Source organism: Dipodomys spectabilis, unplaced genomic scaffold (assembly GCF_019054845.1).
Source record: "Dipodomys spectabilis isolate Male_0828 unplaced genomic scaffold, ASM1905484v1 ptg000480l, whole genome shotgun sequence".
NCBI classification, from domain to species: Eukaryota; Metazoa; Chordata; class Mammalia; order Rodentia; family Heteromyidae; genus Dipodomys; species Dipodomys spectabilis.
The window spans coordinates 1,946,908-1,963,448 of record NW_024871157.1 but is presented as its reverse complement, the minus strand read 5'-3'; the positions used below and the strand labels follow the sequence as shown (position 1 = coordinate 1,963,448).

At 52.2% G+C, this 16,541-nt stretch overlaps 1 protein-coding gene across 3 annotated transcripts in view; it reads right to left on the bottom strand.

Annotated features, from left to right (window-relative positions):
• The window catches only part of Camkk2 (calcium/calmodulin dependent protein kinase kinase 2), a 36,254-nt gene that overhangs the window by 3,707 nt on the left and 16,006 nt on the right, over positions 1 to 16,541 (bottom strand). Inside the window, exons 3-16 of one of the 3 annotated variants that reach the window (XM_042669048.1) lie at positions 16,217 to 16,264; positions 15,570 to 15,623; positions 14,903 to 14,954; positions 12,173 to 12,306; positions 9,638 to 9,674; positions 8,683 to 8,704; positions 8,465 to 8,553; positions 7,390 to 7,589; positions 6,836 to 6,889; positions 6,000 to 6,073; positions 5,838 to 5,925; positions 4,706 to 4,834; positions 1,594 to 1,694; positions 1,150 to 1,192 (exon numbers count right to left, since the gene is read on the bottom strand). In XM_042669048.1, coding sequence (XP_042524982.1) covers positions 1,150 to 1,192; positions 1,594 to 1,694; positions 4,706 to 4,834; positions 5,838 to 5,925; positions 6,000 to 6,073; positions 6,836 to 6,889; positions 7,390 to 7,589; positions 8,465 to 8,553; positions 8,683 to 8,704; positions 9,638 to 9,674; positions 12,173 to 12,306; positions 14,903 to 14,954; positions 15,570 to 15,623; positions 16,217 to 16,264 — 1,125 coding nt within the window. The remainder of the gene's footprint in view (positions 1 to 1,149; positions 1,193 to 1,593; positions 1,695 to 4,705; positions 4,835 to 5,837; positions 5,926 to 5,999; positions 6,074 to 6,835; positions 6,890 to 7,389; positions 7,590 to 8,464; positions 8,554 to 8,682; positions 8,705 to 9,637; positions 9,675 to 12,172; positions 12,307 to 14,902; positions 14,955 to 15,569; positions 15,624 to 16,216; positions 16,265 to 16,541) is intronic. The other 2 variants (XM_042669050.1, XM_042669049.1) reach the window with 2 other exon arrangements.

Genomic DNA, 16,541 nt, shown 5'->3' with positions numbered 1-16,541 from the left:
GCATCTATGATAGCCAAGGAGACAGAACATCCATCAGCGGATGCATGGATAAACAAAGGGGGTTGCACCTAGATATTGCTCAATCACAACAGAGGACAGAGCCATGACCTGAGCTATGACCCAGATGAGCCTCAAAACCACAGTGCCAATCAAAGATGCCAGATAGGAGAGGCCACACACCAAATGAGTCCAGTGACAGCCAATGTCCAGAACAGACAAATCCTCAGAAAATGGGTGTTTGGGTAGGGATGCAGGGGCCCTCTGGAGCTAATGAAAGCATCCTAAAGTTATGTGCAGCCGGCCACATAGCTCTGGGATGATATTAACTGTACACTTTAAGTGAGCGAGCAGTAAGATATGTGAATTACACCTCAATAAAGCTAATCTGAGTGTGTGTGTGTTTCTGAGGATCAAACTCATGACCTCATATATCCTGGGCAAATGTCCTTGCACAGAGCTACAGGCCAGGCCTCAAAAAGCTATCTTTAACAATAGAAATGGCTGCCTGGAGTTCCCAGTGGGAGACAGCCCGCCACATCAGGACTTCAGGTCTTCGTCCTGCAGCAGGCATTTTGGGAACGAGTCCAGCCAGGTCCTTCTAGTCTTACAATGACACCTTTTCTCCTCTGTCCTGGGCGGTGCAGGTAATGCTGGTCTGGATGTCCCGGCCAGAAGAGAAAGCTCTGGTCCTACTGAGTCCTAGGACTCACATCACTGTGCAGCAGGCAGAAGGGGACTTCTTTTCTAGTTCTCAACCCAGCAGAGAAGAAAGGGCAGGTGTTGGGTACCCCTGGTGAAGAGCCAGAGTGCACCAGGCCTGATCTGTGCTCAGAGCACACACACACGCACACACGCGTACACAGTAAGGCAGCCCTGGGGCCCGAGGCAGCCTCAATGTTGTTGCCGTGCACTGAGTATGTGGGTGCCCACCTGGGCCTGAAGACCTGGGTGAGTTCACAGGCATTCCGGGTGGAGCGCCATGCACCGCAGCCCAGCCCACATGCAAGACCCACTGTCGGGCCCAAGCCCCCGAGTCTGAAGGCTCACAGGGAGCCGGGCACCGCAGCTGGGCTGGAGGCGCCCCTCACTCTGCAGCTGCCCCGCCCCCAGGCCCCGGCAGAGGCTACGGCACAGGCAGGCAGGCGTTACCTTGGGCTCAGACAGGGGCTCCCACTCCCTGGTTGGCTTTTTGCTGGAATTGCCAGAGGGAGGGAAAAGGGAAGTGAGAGAGGCTTCCCAGGACCATGGGCGGCTGTCCCCTGCCCAACAGCTGCTTTCACACGGCTTTCCTTGCAGGTGGGCAGGCTCCTCTCTGCACTAACATGTAGGGTCCCACAGCAAAAAACACTTGGTGTTTCTGGGTAACAAATGAGCTGCTGGCCAAGAGACCTCCCATGGAAGCCGGAAGCCCCCGGGAAAGGGGACACCTCCTCATGGATGAGCAGACAGCACACGATGCTGGCTGCGCCAGGCTCAGTACCCAATGCTGACGTCTCCACCTTGCGGCTGGGGGTCTCTCCCTGGTGCCCCACCGCCATGTGGTGGTGCTCGGCCCCCCTGCCCTGCCCTGGGAGGAAGGCAGTGGACACTCACATGAGCAGAGTCCCAGGCACAGACGAGGCTCTCTCCTCCCGCCGACTGCCCTCAAACGGGTTCCCGAAGGAGCGCTTCCGGATCATGGTCTTCACCAGGATCTACGAGGAAGAGGAGCACAGTGATACTCTGTCCACAATGACACGCCCACGCCATCTCCAGTCCCTGTCAGCATCCCAGGCTCACGGCTGGGGCAGCCTTGCTCCCCGGGGGGAGGGGGGAAGGCATCCCTTCTCAGCCGTCCACTCCCTACTCCCTAGCTGCTAAGTCCACACTCGGGGTCTGCAGAGACCCAGTCTCAGCCTAGCTGACCTTTTGGGGCCCTGGCTGTGCAGCCACTGGCCACACCTGGCACACTTGTCTCACAGAGCCGTTTCTGGAAGGACCTCTGGGCCAGCAGCCTATATGTATTCAAGGCCAAGCCCTGACTGTCAGTGAAACTTGTCCATATTTTACCCCAAGGAAAACACACTATAGCAGCTCAGACATCACCTGGGATGTTGTTATTGTTGTTGTTTTTGTCAGTCATGGTGCTTGAACTCTGGGCCTGGGCGCTGTCCCTCAGCTCTTCAGCTCAAGGCGAGTGCTCTACCGCTCGAGCCACAGCGCCACTTCCAGTTTTCTGGCAGTTAATTAGAGATAAGAGTCGCACGGCTTTCCCTGCTTGAGCTGGCTTTGAACTGTGATCCTAAGATCTCAGCCTCCTGAGTAGCTAGGATTACAGGTGTGAGCCACTGGTGCCTAGCTCAAGACTGCTCTTTCAAGAAGTGAGAAATAATTCACACAACCAAATTCCAATTCACCATTTCAAAGCATAGAGATCCCTCGGGACTTGGGAGAACCTGTGGATCCTCAAGTCCCCAGACATAAAGGAGCACTGAATTTATAAGGAACCTTCACACATCCTCCCGCTTATGTTATTTATTACGTTTTGTGGTGCTAGGGGTGGAACCCAGTGCCTCACCCATGCTAGTAGGGCTCCAACTCCTTTTATTTGTATGTGAACCGTGGAGCTCAGGTGACCAAATGAAGCAGCGCTGAGTGAAACCTCAGTGGTGTTGAGAACAGCGTGCAGAAGTCACCTCATAGTTGTGACATGTTTATGTCATTCAGGAACCTCCCTTCGAAAGCAGCCACCCCCTGCTCCTCTCCCTCTGGTCCCTGCCCCTGGTGATCAATCGGAAGAAAGGGAAAACCATGGAGAACAAAGTCTGCAGCCCAGCGAGGCTGAGGGTCCCAGCCCAGCTCTCTGACAAGGCCTCTGGGCTGTGGCAGGCGCCTGGCCTCAGCAAGGCTGCCCGTTCCTGTCTGTGAGCTCCCCGAGCACCTCCATCGCTGGCCTCTCGGCCTGCAGGAGGCTCACTCTTTCGGCACTCATCTCTCAGAAGCTGGAGGTCCCCTGACAGCGGACACGGGTCCTTGCTCATCTTTTCATCTCAAGCCTGGGCTATCACGGGTGCCCAGCAAATGCTTGCTGAATGACAAATACACCAAGGGGGCTGGACTCCCCAATTCTCAATGTGGACCACTTCTCAACACCTGCCTCCTCCTCCCCCATTCCACCCAATGAGTAGCTGGATCCAGACCCTGAAAGAACTCCTCAAATGCTTAGGACTGAGCTCCACTTCCTTGAGGATTTAGCAATCCAGGTTTTTCTGGAAGCTTCTTGCTGGCCCAACTCTCTCCCACTGGAGGACAATGCCTACGCTGTTCTTCCTGCTAGGCTTTCTACCCCCACCCAGTCTCTGTCATTCTTTTTGGACACATCTACTTCTTCCAGGATGCTACTCCCAATGCAACCAGGCGGAGGCTGTCCATCCGGGCGCCTGGCGGTCCCTCTACTGCACCGTGCGTGCCGAGGCATGGCCAGCACCTGCCTCCCCTACTGCACTGTGCGTGCCATGGCCATCATCTGCCTCCCCAGGTTGCCAGGCCCGCTGGTTTCACTCATCACTGTACTCTGCCTAGGAAACTACTCAGAAGTAGTTCAAAAACTGTTTTCCAGACCTCAGGGTCAGATGTTTTTTCCCAAGGGTTGGCAGGAGGGAAGAGCACTACGTCAGGTTCAGAGCCCAGAATAGAATAACTCGGAGTGGACACAGGGTCCAAAGGCAGCTGCTCCCCTGCCCCTGGTGCCAGTCGAATGTGGTGGGAGGAAGGGAGGATGAGGACAGCGAGTGGGTGTAGGTGAGGCTCATGCAGGGGCCCCAGACGGGGGAGGGAGAGACATGGATGGGTGCCTGGCCCTGGGTGTCAGGCTCAGGGAGGAAGAGAGGCAGAGTGTGGAAGCAGAAGGGAGCGGTGCAAAGCTGGAGCATCAGAAGGAAGCCTGTGAGCGTCAGAAGGGCTAGTCCCGCGGGTCTGGACGCTGCCTTTGTCCTCCCGACCCCAAGCCCACCTGCTAGCCGGGGCTAGTGCTGGACAAACACAGCCAGGGCTTTCAGCGGCTGTGGAGGGCAACTGGCTCAGTTCCACTCCTAGCTCTGTGCCCAGGGCCAGGACCCCTGGGGCTCTTATTTTTCTTCTGAAGACAGATGCCCTCCCAGCAAGGGCTTGGCAATGGAGTGATTCTCCAGTCTCCAAGGCTGGGCTTGGGGAGTCTACATTCTGGGTCCTTCCACCTGGTTCAGGACCCAAAGTCAAGGCCATAAAGGGGGTCCAGTGGCTCCCAAGCAAGACTCATTGCAGGGCATGTGAAGCGGGAGCTCCTGGTCCTGCAGGCAGGCAGGTAGGCCGCGCCCCAGCTAGCCACGACGGAGCCTGACAGTCCAGCCACACAGACCCCAATCCCTGGCTCCTGCCTGGTCCTCCTCCTCCTGGATTCTCTCCTGACATGCTCTGAAAGCAGGAATTCCAGAAGGAACAGTATGCTCCTTGCGGGGAAGGAGGGCTCATCTTTATGGAATCATGAGAGCCACAGGGGGACTGCCTGGCCTGTGTGTGTGACCAAGGCCCTGAGGCCAGTGGCGATGGGGTCAGGGGAAGCCCCAGCTGTCGCCTTGAACTTGGGCCCGGCGTGTGCTCCGCAGGCATTGCCCGTTCCAGCCCTGTTCTCGACAGCCCTGCTTTAGATGCTCTGGTCTCTGTTCTCAGTCTGGTTGTCCTGTCTTACCACGGTCGCCAGGCTGGGAATGTGTTTGACTGAATTCTCCACCTCCTCTTCCGTCACCTCCACCAGCGTGCAGTTCTCGTCCTCCGATGGCAGTGGCTCGGCCCCGTGCCTCGTGACCCAAGGGTGCAGCTTCAACGAATGACAGGAGGGTGAGGGCAGCTGCTGGCTGGCAAGGGGCCCTGCCAGCAAGTGGAGCTGAGAAGGGCATGCAGGAGGGAGAGGCCAGGGCCTGGCCAGCATGCAGGAGAGCTAGTGAGCCAGGCAGAAGGCAGGTGAGTGGAATGAAGGAAAGACGGAAAAGCAAGAGACAAAGAATGGCAGGAGCCATGGGCTGAGATGTCCGCAGAGCCGGTATTGGCAGGAAACTAGAACTGGGCATCGACCTTGACCAGCTGCCCCAGGCACACCCATCACTCCACAGCCCCAAGCAGGCCGCACACTCCCCACGTCACACACAGTAAATGGTGGCTCAGGAAGACCCAGCCGGACCAGCTGGGAGGAAAAGACCAGGAAAGGACCCAGGCCAGTGACGCCTCCACTCCTCTCCCTGGGGTGCAAGTCTTTATTTGTGACCTTTCGGTCTGCCAAGATGCCCTTCAGTGCGTGCTGGCTACCCAAGTGGCTAAGAGGTCCTGGAGCAATACTGAGACATCTTAAAAGGCCAGTGTTACACATGGCATTGGCAGAGATGTGGGAAGTCCCTTCAAAGACTGCGTTCTGCTGGATGAATTGCTCACTGACTTCCTTCTATTCTCACTGTACTTTCTCAAAGGGACTGGTCATCTCTGACAAGTAGGGTCCTGGAAAGGATCCAGAGGTTTGGCTGTCAGGGCAGGGAGTACACAGAGGCCTGGTCAGCCTGTGGAGGGTGGACACCACCAGCCCCAGCACAAGCTGGTTGGTCAGCAATGCCGCCTCCCCAGTCACAGTGGATGCAAGCCCAACCCTCATCACACCCCAATGGCCCAGTGCCTCCAAGGCGTGGGAAGACAGCAGTGCTGATGAGGCCATGGCGTGGTAGACAAGGGAGCAGGGCCTGGCCGAGGCAGGGTTAAGCCAAATGATTTCAAGCACAGGACACAGGCCAAGCCTCAGGTGTTGGCCTTTAGGGCCAGTGGTGGTCCCAAGATACCTTGATTTCCGGCACCATAATCCTAGACTCGGGGTTCTTGTCCAACATACGGGTGATCAGGTCCTTCAAGTCCTCAGCTATGTCAGGCCTAAAGGGGAAGATACATCAGGATGGGTGCCAAGGACCCAGAGGGAGATAAGGGGGCAGACAGGCAGTACTCACTGGTCTGGAAATTCCAGGGCCTGACTCTTGATCTTACTGTGCAAACACATGATCCGCTCATCCATGAATGGGCACTGTTAAGAGGCCAGGGACAGAGTGGGATCACTGGCTGCCACGTCTTCAGAGTGAAGACGTCACTTCCCAGGGTTAACAGGAGAGAAGTCAACAGCTCTGGCCCCATCTGGGGAGGGAGCAGGCCCCAGCCCTCCTGAGTTCTAGAGGGACCAGGGATGTCCTAGCAGCTCTAGGGCAGTCTACTGTGCTTCAGCATCCTACCAAGACAAAAGCAAGTACTCTTCCTCCCTGCCTGCCGGAAGAGGGGCCAAAACAGCAACAACACTTCTGAAGGCTCTGGAGTAGCAGTTGTGATTATGAGAGCTTAGCCCAGGTCTCATAACCAAGACTTAATCCACTGTGACCTCCTGTTTTCTCCCATCACGCACCTGTCCAATCAAAGCTCACCTCATAGGAACTTTCCCTACACTCACTCCATCTAAGTACTGTCACCCTGTCCCTGCCTGACCACAGCACCTCCCATTACAGCCCTTGTCCTCGACACCATGATCCTCCACTGGGAGGTTTCAGGAGGGCAGAGCTTTGCAGCTGCCTTGCCCGTGCTCAGTGCTCCCTCTCTTAAATAGGACCTCCTTAGCCCAGCCAACCTCAACTCATGATCTTTCTAGTTGATTAGGCCATCTTCTTCACAATCTATAATAAAAACGCTATCATACACAAGTACATACATTTTATCCCTTTTCATTGTCATCTAACTGTCAAGTGGACAATAGTGTCTCCCTGTATTAATTCAGCAGCACTTAGACTGAAAACTCTCTTACCTGGCCAAAGACAAAGCAGTACAGTGTCACACCCATGGCCCAAACATCCAAGGCCTGCAAGAAAAAGACTGCTTAGTAGGAGGGGCCGAGGCAGGGAGGGCCAACTACTGCTTTTCCCAATCTTCCAGCTTTTCTTGAGGAAATTCATGCAGCCTCTAGCCGGCTGGGTGGGCGCATGACTCAAGCCTGGCCAAGAGAGCACAACCCCCCTCAACCATGGCGACTTGTGTAGGGATGGGCACAAGACCCACTCTGAGCCAATCAGAGCTAGTCCCATGGTTTCTGCTCTTGATACTGAGGGTGGTCATCTGATGGAAAGTAGCCTGGAGTTGAAGGTACCTGACCTACCTGCAGGGAAAACCAAGGAAGGCAAACAGAGCTGAAAGATGGCGAATGACCCATTGGTATGATCCACTGGCTATGTCTGAAACTAAATGCACCCAGCCTTTGGTCATCTCAGTATAAGCCAAGCCCATTTGTCCCAGACTTCTGCCACTACGACCCAAGGACCCTAACCCAGGTAGAACCCAGCAGCTTGGGCTGTCGAAACCTACCTTCCCAGAGAAGATCTTGCGGGTTTCTGAGAGCGACTCGGGTGCCATGAAGGCAGGTGTGCCCACAGTGTTGGAGAGGAGGGCATCACTGCCCTTGAACTCATTGCTCACACCAAAATCAGCAATCTTGATGTGCCCATCTTCTCCTACCAGGAGGTTGGAAGGTTTGATGTCCCGGTGGATGATCTTCTGGTAGTGTACTGGACATGGGGTGGACGCCCAAGGAGAGAGCCGGCAGGAGAACCCAGTGAGGATGTCCACGGGACCACACAGCACACAGACACAAGCAGAGCGCCCCGCGCGTCTCCTCCCCCACAGCCCCTTTCCCAGCTTCCCCTGCCCCAAACCTGGGCACTCAAATCCTCTGCAAAATAAGGGAAGAAGAGAGACTTCCAAGGCAGTTTACCCCATTTTCTAGACACAAACCACCTACAACAACCTGTAACCACCTACTACATCTAAGTACTAGGTAGAGTACAACTCCTAAGAGCCTGAGGCTCATCAAACAACTTCATCATCAAACCAACCATGGTCTGAGCAGGTCAATTTGAAGTATGAGCCACAAAAGCAGTTTTAGGGCTGTGTCTCACTGTTTCTGCCTGGTTGTTATCCAATAGCAACAGATAATAATATGGTATAGGGTGGGCAGATTCCATTTCTATGATAGCAGTGATGAAGATCACCATGGTCACAAGGTCAACTGGCTCCTTTGTTGACCACCAGGGCAGACCTTCAAAAGTGCTAGGTGTTTCACATTTTACGCTACAACATTGCAAAATGCTTACCCCCAGAGCAGAGCGGAGCCCGGCCAGTAAGAAGCACGGATGTGTACTGCCAAGTACACCGAGCTCTCAACAGTGCCTGGCTTACATAGAAAGTTCTGGAGAAATTCACTCTTGCTATTTATCATCATTTGTCTCTGCAGCAGGAGGAAGGGCTGTGCACCCCACAGGCTCAGCTTAGGATGGCTCTGCCGCCCACCTCCATGTGCTCCAGGAGGAAAATAAGATGTTTTCCACTTTCCAGCTTGACTGCTAACTACTCCCTGGGCAAGCGACCTCCCACAGGCACTTACAGTACTCGATGCCTTTGATCAGATCCTGGAAGTAGAAACGGGCCTGGTCTTCAGAGAGCGGTTTGAGGGTAGGCACTTCCATCACAGGCCTGAGAGGCAGACACACAGTGAATGCAAACCAGACCACCCAGCCCCGCTCTCCCCCCAGGCAGCCTGGCACAGCCTCACTCTACTCTTCTGCTCCAGAAACTTCGGCATCACAGAGCTAGGGCACTCACCCCTGGTTGACGAGCTCGAACACTGTCGGGAAGAAAAGGGGTACTGTTACACTGGAACCTGGGAGCCCATCCCTCGCCCCATCCTCCTTGCCTCGGAGGACACTAAGCACAAAAACTCTGCTGAGGGCAAGGGAGAGGAAATGTCCACGGAATCAAAGCTGCTCAAGGTTTTTCTGAGATCCTATCGGGAAGGGAAGGACTAGGGATTTCTAGGTCCCCAGGACCCTAATCTGGCTTTTATTTCTAGTGCTCAAAATGGCTGAGGACCTATAGGGAAAGAGGAAAGGGGGAGAAGGGCAGCAGGGGTGGTTCCTGGGCTCCCCTCATCCCTCTGCTCGCTTGGGGGTTCTAGGGTTGTAATGGGTGCTAAACTATGTCCTTTGGTCCCAGCGAGGTCCTCAAGCACCATGAGCCTGAGTGAGGGCGGATCTGCTGTTGCTTCAGGATAACGTTAGAAGCTTTGGCCTTGTGGGCCTGGTTACTTGAGTCTTAAAGAAGCAAGCTTCATGAATCTCTGCCCCTTCTCCCTGCCCACCCAGGCACCACAAATCAACAGGGATGGGCCAACTGAAACAGCTCTATTTTTATTCACCAACAGATCAGCTACTCTTGGGGTTCGTCATGTGTTGGAGAGTTGGGGGAGGATCTCTCTAATTCTAGAAATACAGATCAAGTTTGAGGATCGGCCTGTTGTTCAAGGCCTTTCTTTCTACTATGTGGACTGTTTATCATCATTTGTTTTATACCCAGGCCTGGGCTGCAAAGTAAAAAAGTAACTGTAGAGATTTCATCCAAATGTGGAAATGAGAGCTTTTAACATGATCATGGGACTGAATAACCCTTACTGAGATGTACACTAAAGTATTTAGGGGCTAAGTGTCAAGATGCCTGCTGTTTTATTTTCAACAGGCTCAGCCCCCCCCCCCCCCCCCCCCCCGCCTCCCGTCTCTCTTACCCATGTACAGATGGTCCTCATTGGGGTCATCCAGGACCTGTTGACACAGGCATCCAGGGACAGGCCAGGACAAGGAGCAAGGAGAGGAGAAAATGAGCACGTGAACAGAGGCAGCAGAAGCACATGGCTGCATTTGTCTCAAGAGGGCACACTTCTGCCAGGCGCTGGTGGCTCACGCCTGTAATCCTAGCTACTCAGGAGGCTGAGATCTGAGGATCGCGTTTCAAAGCCAGGAAAGTCTGTGAGACTCTGTGGCTCAAGTGGTAAAGTGCTTGCCTTGAGCTGAAGAGCTGAGGGACAGCACCCAGGCCCAGAGTTCAAGCCCCACGACAGACAAAAAAAAAAAAAAAGAGGGCGCACTTCTACATTTCTAGACAAGTGGGAGAGTACTCAAGTCTTCCTAAGTGAGACCCAATAGCCATTATGCAAGTAAGCAGCTTCCAGACCAATCCTCAAGGGTCCCAAACATCCAGAAAGGAGGTAACAGTAGAGAGGGGCAAGCCCTCCTCTGGGGAATATCTCAAGCAGGGACAGGACTGCAACTTGTCTCCCAGTAGACACAGACTAGAATTTACAGAATTACACTACATGGGGGGCTGGGAAGGTGGCTCAGCAGTAGAGTGTTTGCCTTGCATGCCTAAGGCCCTGGGTTCGATTCCTCAACACCACATAAGCAAAAAGAAAAAAGCTGGAAGTGGCGCTGTGGCTCAAGTGGTAGAGCGCTAGCCTTGAGCTGAAGAGCTGAGGGACAGCGCCCAGGCCCAGAGTTCAGGCCCACGACCGGACCCAAAAAAAAAAAAAAAAGAATTACACTACATGGGCTCAAGTGGTCTTTCCATAAAGCAGCCCCATTCCTCCCCACCTGCTTGGAACTGACTCCCTTGGGAGGGCCAGCACTAGGCCGTGTCAACCTCAACTGACTCACTGGTATCAAACATGTAAAATTATGCCACTCTTGCTCATACAAATGTATTTCTTTTGTTTGCATCTATGAAGATTATGTTGTTTTAAAATCAATTAATAGATCACTGAAGGCCTGATCCCCAAGGGTTGCTGGGAGTCGGTGGAAACTAGGAGTGGGGCCTACCTGGAAGTAGGTCACTGCATTTGAAGGGAATCCTGTCCCAGGTTCCTGGGCTCCCTCCCTGCTTCCTGGCCCTCATGAGATGGCAGACTCCATCACATACTCCTGTAGGCCATGATATGTCTGCCTAACCCCAGGCTCAAAGCAGTGGACTAAAACCATGTGTTAAAAATAAACTTTTCCTTGCTGGGTGCCTGTCATCCTAGCTACTCAGGAGGCTGAGATCTGAGGATCACGGTTCAAAGTCAGCCAGCGCAGGAAAACTCCATGAGATTCTAATCTCCAATAAACCACTAGAAAAACCAGAAGTGGTGCTGTGGCTCAAGTGGTAGGGCGCTAGCCTTGACTGAACTGCTGAGGGACAGCATCCAGGCCCAGAGTTCAAGTCCCACAACCAACCAAAAAATAAAATTAATAAATTTTTCTGCATTTTCTGTTTGATATTTGTCATAGTGATAAAAGCAAACACAAAGTCATCAATAATTTTTAAGAGTGGGGTGCCGGTGGCTCACACCTATGTAATCCCAGCTACTCAGGAGGTTGAGATCTGAGAATTGCAGTTCAAAGCCAACCTGGGCAGGAGAGTCTTTGAGACTCTTATTTCCCATTAATCACCACAAAGGTGGAATTACTGCTTGGGCTCAAAATGGTAGAGCACTAGGCTTGAGCAAAAGAGCTCAGAAACATTACCTAGGCCCTGAGTTCAAGTTCTATGACTGACACACACAAATAAAGGGGTCTTGAGACCAAGTGTGAGAACAGCTGGCCTACAACAGGCCTTGGTTAGTTAGAAGCCTGTGGGCCCAATCCTCTTGGTTTTATTGATTTTTTTTTTTTTTTGGGGTCCGGTCGTGAGGCCTGAACTCTGGGCCTGGGCTTGTCCCTCAGCTCTTCAGCTCAAGGCTAGCGCTCTACCACTTGAGCCACAGTGCCACTTCTGGCGTTTTGCTTATGTGGTGCTGAGAATCAAACCCAGGGCCTCTGGCTTGCAAGGCAAGCACTCTATTACTGAGCCACCTTCCCAGCCCTCCTCTTGGTTTTATAAATAAAGTTTTATTGGAACACAGTGGTGCCCACTAACGTGTATGGCACCTTTTGGACGCCAACTACCCAGAGGCTAGCTCCAGAGAGAAATGGATGAAAAGCAGTAGAGCTCAGCCCCAATTCATGGATCTGCAAGATGGGAGTAGTAAGCAGTGTTGAGGAGGATGAGAGTTAACAGGAAGTAACAGTGGCACAGAGGGGAAGGAGGCTGGGATAAGACCATGGGCCCACAGCCAACTGTCTGCCATGCCATGGCTCTCTCTGGAAACTAGTGATGAACCTCCAGTAAGAACAATACCAGGGCTGGACCATCACCCTCCTCTTTCTCCTTTCCTTTCCCTCCTCCCTCCTTCCCTCCTTTACATTTTTCTCTCTCCCTCTATCTCTGCACATACACCCCAGCTCACCTCTACCAACTTCACCACATTAGGGTGGTCCAACTTCTTGAGGATGGCAATTTCCTGGTACACTTGCTCAATGGGACCCCGGGGCTGAACACAGCCCCCAGGAGCTGGGCGGGTACCGCGAGGTGGGGGGCGACCTGGAGGAGATACAAAGGGACCCAGGGTAAGAATGAAAGGATTTTCCTTTGTCTGGTAAGATGAATGAAAGGGGAAAATTTGGCAGGGGGCTCAGTTTCCCCATTTTATCACTAAGATGCGAGCTGAGTGGCTGATGACAGCAGGGACTTTATTTTTTTATTTTTTGCTGGTTGTGGGGTCTGAACTCTGGGCCTGGGCACTGTCCCTCAGCAATTCAGCTCAAGGCTAGCGCCCTGCCACTTGAGCCACAGTGCCACTTCCAGCCTTTTCTGCTTATGTGTTGCTGAGGAATTGAACCCAGGGCCTCATGCATGCAAGGCAACCCCTCTACCACTGAGCCACCTTCCCAGCCCAGGGACTTTATTTTTGAGGCTAGATTTGTTGCAAAAGAGGATTTCACTTAGCATGTCCATTTGTGTATACAATGCAACTCAATCTTCACCAGTTATCCCTCCACCATTCTCCCTCCTCCCCTCTCCTAACCAGTCTTGGTAAGTTTCCTTGCTCCATTTTCACAAGTGTACGCAAAAGATTCTGATTATATTCACCTTCCTGTCCATCATCTGCCCCTCCCACTAGAACCTACACCCCAGACATGTTTCAACTCCTAATAGTCTTTTTTTCCCTATCAGCTGTGGAGCTTGAACTCAGGGCTTGGTCCCTATCCCTGAGCTTTCTTGCTCAAGGCTAGCGCTCTACCACCTCGAACCACAGCAAAACTTCTGATTTTCTGGTGGTTAATTAGATATGGACTTTCCTGCTCAGAGAGGCTTTGAACCACGAACCTCAGATCTCAGCCTCCTGAGGAGCTAGGATTATAGGCCTGAGCTACTGGCATCTGGGTTAATATTCATTTTTTGTTAAAGTGCATGTTAACTGTCCAAAGGTGTTGTATTCATGGTATCTCACACACGCATATACTGTACTCTAGTCAGAATATATATATATATGTATATGTGTGTGTATGTGTGTGTGTGTGTATATATATATGTATTTTAGGTCTAACATCCACTTGAGAAAGCATGTGACCTTTGTCCTTCTGAACCTACCTGGCTTGCCTCACTTAATGTGATGCTTCCCCTTGTCTGCTTTTCAGTGACTCTCCTTGCTCCCCAACCTCAGCAAGGGACAGGAATTCACTGAGACAATTGAGGTCTCCCTCAGCTTTCTCAGTGTCCCAGGGCCAGTGGGTGAGTTGTTCACGTCATGGTTAAGGTGCGACAGCAGCCTGAGCTGACTAGGACGCGGGGGAGCAAGGAGCAAGTGCAGTCCTCATCTGTTCTGAGACAAAGTCAGAAAATGTGGAAGGCTGTCAATTAACAGTGACATAATGCTGGGTATCAGTGCTCCCGCTTATAATCCTAGCTACTCAGGATGTGAAGATAGCAGTTCAAAGCCAACCTGCGCAGAAAAGTTTACCTCTAATTAAACTGCAAAATGCTAACCTAGATGCAGGGGGGGAAAGCCAGTCAAGAGTACAAGGCTCTGCTTCCAAGTCCTAGTAAAAATGATTAAAAAAAAAAAAAAAGTAAGAGGGGCTGGGAATGTGGCTTAGTGGTAGAGGGCTTGCCTAGCATGCATGAAGACCTGGTTCGATTCTCAGTACCACATAAACTGAAAAGGCCAGAAGTAGTGCTGTGGCTCAAGTGGCAGGGTGCTAGCCTTGAGCAAAAGAAGCTCAGGGACAGTGCCTAGGCCCTGAGTTCAAGCCCCAGGACTGGCACAAACAAAAAAATAAAATAAAATAAAAGATTCCCCCATGTTGGAGCTCATTTTGAACCTACATTCCTTTTCATGACAGAAATATTCCACTGGATACACATAGATCACGGCATTGTTCATGTCAGCGGGCATGTCGGTGTTTCCATGTGCTGGTTACTGAGCAGCGCCACGGTAGACATTTGTGCCAGCTTTTCTGTGGACGTGCATTTTCAGTTCTCTCAAGGATGTGCCTAGCAGAGGAACTGCGGCATGTGGTGACACCACGCGCAGCCCTTTTTGAGGGACCGCGTTGTTAGCTGTTTGATTTTTTGACCTGATACCTATATACCTATATTGCTTTAATAAATATTCCTCAACTAAAATGAATCCAGCACCTGAGTCTGGTGGCTCCCACTTGTAATATTAGTACTTAGGAGGCTAAGGGAAGAGGAGATCTCAACCTGACATCAGCTCTGGCAACTTAGTGAGACCATGTCTCAAAAAATGAAAACAGGGGCTGGGAAGGTGGCTCAGTGGTAGAGTGCTTGCCTTGCATGCATGAGTCCCTGGGTTCAATTCCTCAGCACCACATAAGCAAAAGAGAAAAAAAAAAAAAAAGGAAGTGGCGCTGTGGCTCAAGTGGTAGAGCGCTAGCCTTGAGCTGAAGAGCTGAGGGACAGCGCCCAGGCCCAGAGTTCAGGCCCATGACCAGACCCAAAAAAAAAAAAAATGAAAACATAAAATACAGAACCACAGCCAGCACTGTCTTTCAGGGCAGGTATTGAATGCAGTGGCATCTTTCAGGGAACTCTTGGCAGGGAACCCGTTTGGCGGGCTGTGCCCTCTCTTGCCCCAGCCTTGGCACAAAACAAATGCCCAGCCCACCAAACTCACGTGGAAAGCCTGCCTGTCGGATGAGCTTCTTTTTGGACAGCACCTTCATCGCCTGCAGAAGATCAATCCCTGTTACAGCAGGAAGGAAGGAGGAGGGAACAGGAAGAGGAGAGGCGAGGGCCCCTCCACTCCAGGCCTACTCCAGCCCTCAGGCCCCTGGCAACCTTAGGACATTTTTAGTGAGCACCCTCAAGTAGCTGAGTGGCTACCAGGCTGTATGGAGAGCAGATGCCTGGGGACGGGTCAGTTTCTGGTCTGCAGGCCCAAGTAGGAACCCGTGAGCCTTTGTCACTGCTGTGAATCAAAACTTTACTTGTGAGGAAATATCACTCGCTCAAGCTCACATGGCTAGCATGTCAGAGTCAAGGTTTAAACCTGCACTGGCTCCAAGGGATCAGCCGCAAGGGCGATTCGTCCAGCTGCTGCCTTGTTCTCAGATCTATGGAGGCTGAGGAAGGACAGCTCAGATGAGGGTAGGAGAGATCCCTGCTGCACCTCCCACTTCCCCTCGCATCTCCTCATCTATAAAGCAGGGTGCTGCTTCCTTGCAGACAGCATCAGAAAGAAATGAGACAGTGTGGAGGCCCCCTACCCCCAACCCACCAAGGCTCTGCCAGGAAGCTGAGCACTGGCAAGGCTGGGGAGGGGGAGGGGACAGGGTACTCACATAGTAGGTATTGTCATTTTCATTGTAAGCCAACTTGACCACACCATAGGAGCCCTGGATAAAGGGAGATGCCATGACATACTATCCAGAAGTTACAGTCTGCAAAATGAGGGCCCTGAAACAGAGCTGGCAAACCAGCAGCCCATGGGCCAAATGTGCCCTGTTATTGTATTTTGTTGTACCTGCAGTTTTACAAAGCCTGAATTAGTGGCAAATATTTAAAATCGTATTTTGAAAAAGTCATCATTTGACCCCCTGTCCATATGTCAGCATCTGGCTCCAACCCCCACCGCTCCCCACTGGCGCCCCAGGCTCGCCTCACAGCTGGCACCGCCAACCCACAAAGACATTTCTATTGGCACCTGAGTTTGGAGCCTGTGTAATGGTGTAATGGTACTGCTCACTAGCAATGAGTCCCTTGACAGGAAATCCACTAATGTAATAGGAACTATCTCCAGGGTAAAACTAGATTTCTCTGGAAGCTTTCTGAGCTTTTGCAGAAACATGTTTAATAAATTTAAAAAAAAAGGCTTTAATAACAAAGCTCAGCCCTAGCCTTGCCTTCTCCTAGCCCCACTGGTTCCCTCCCACCAGCGTGAGCAAGCCCAGTCACCGTGGACAGTGAGCCAGGCCCCAGGGACACTTACCTTTCCAATCTCGTCCTTCAGTGTGTACTGATTCAACTGCACACAGTCCTAAAAAGCAAGAAGAACATGAGAAATAAAGATATGCTAAATGAAATCATGTACAAACGACCACTCACATACAACCAGGACCCCAATCAAGGCAGACTCCTGGCTCCCCAGAGCTCCCCCAGCCAGAGCTTCCCCAAGTAACCACTACCCTGGCTCCTCACAGCATATCTCTCCACTGTCATCATACTTGATCAAAATGTAATCTGTGTGCTGGGAAGGTGGCTCAGTGGTAGAGTGCTTGCCTAGCATGCATGAAGCTCTGGGTTCAATTCCTCAG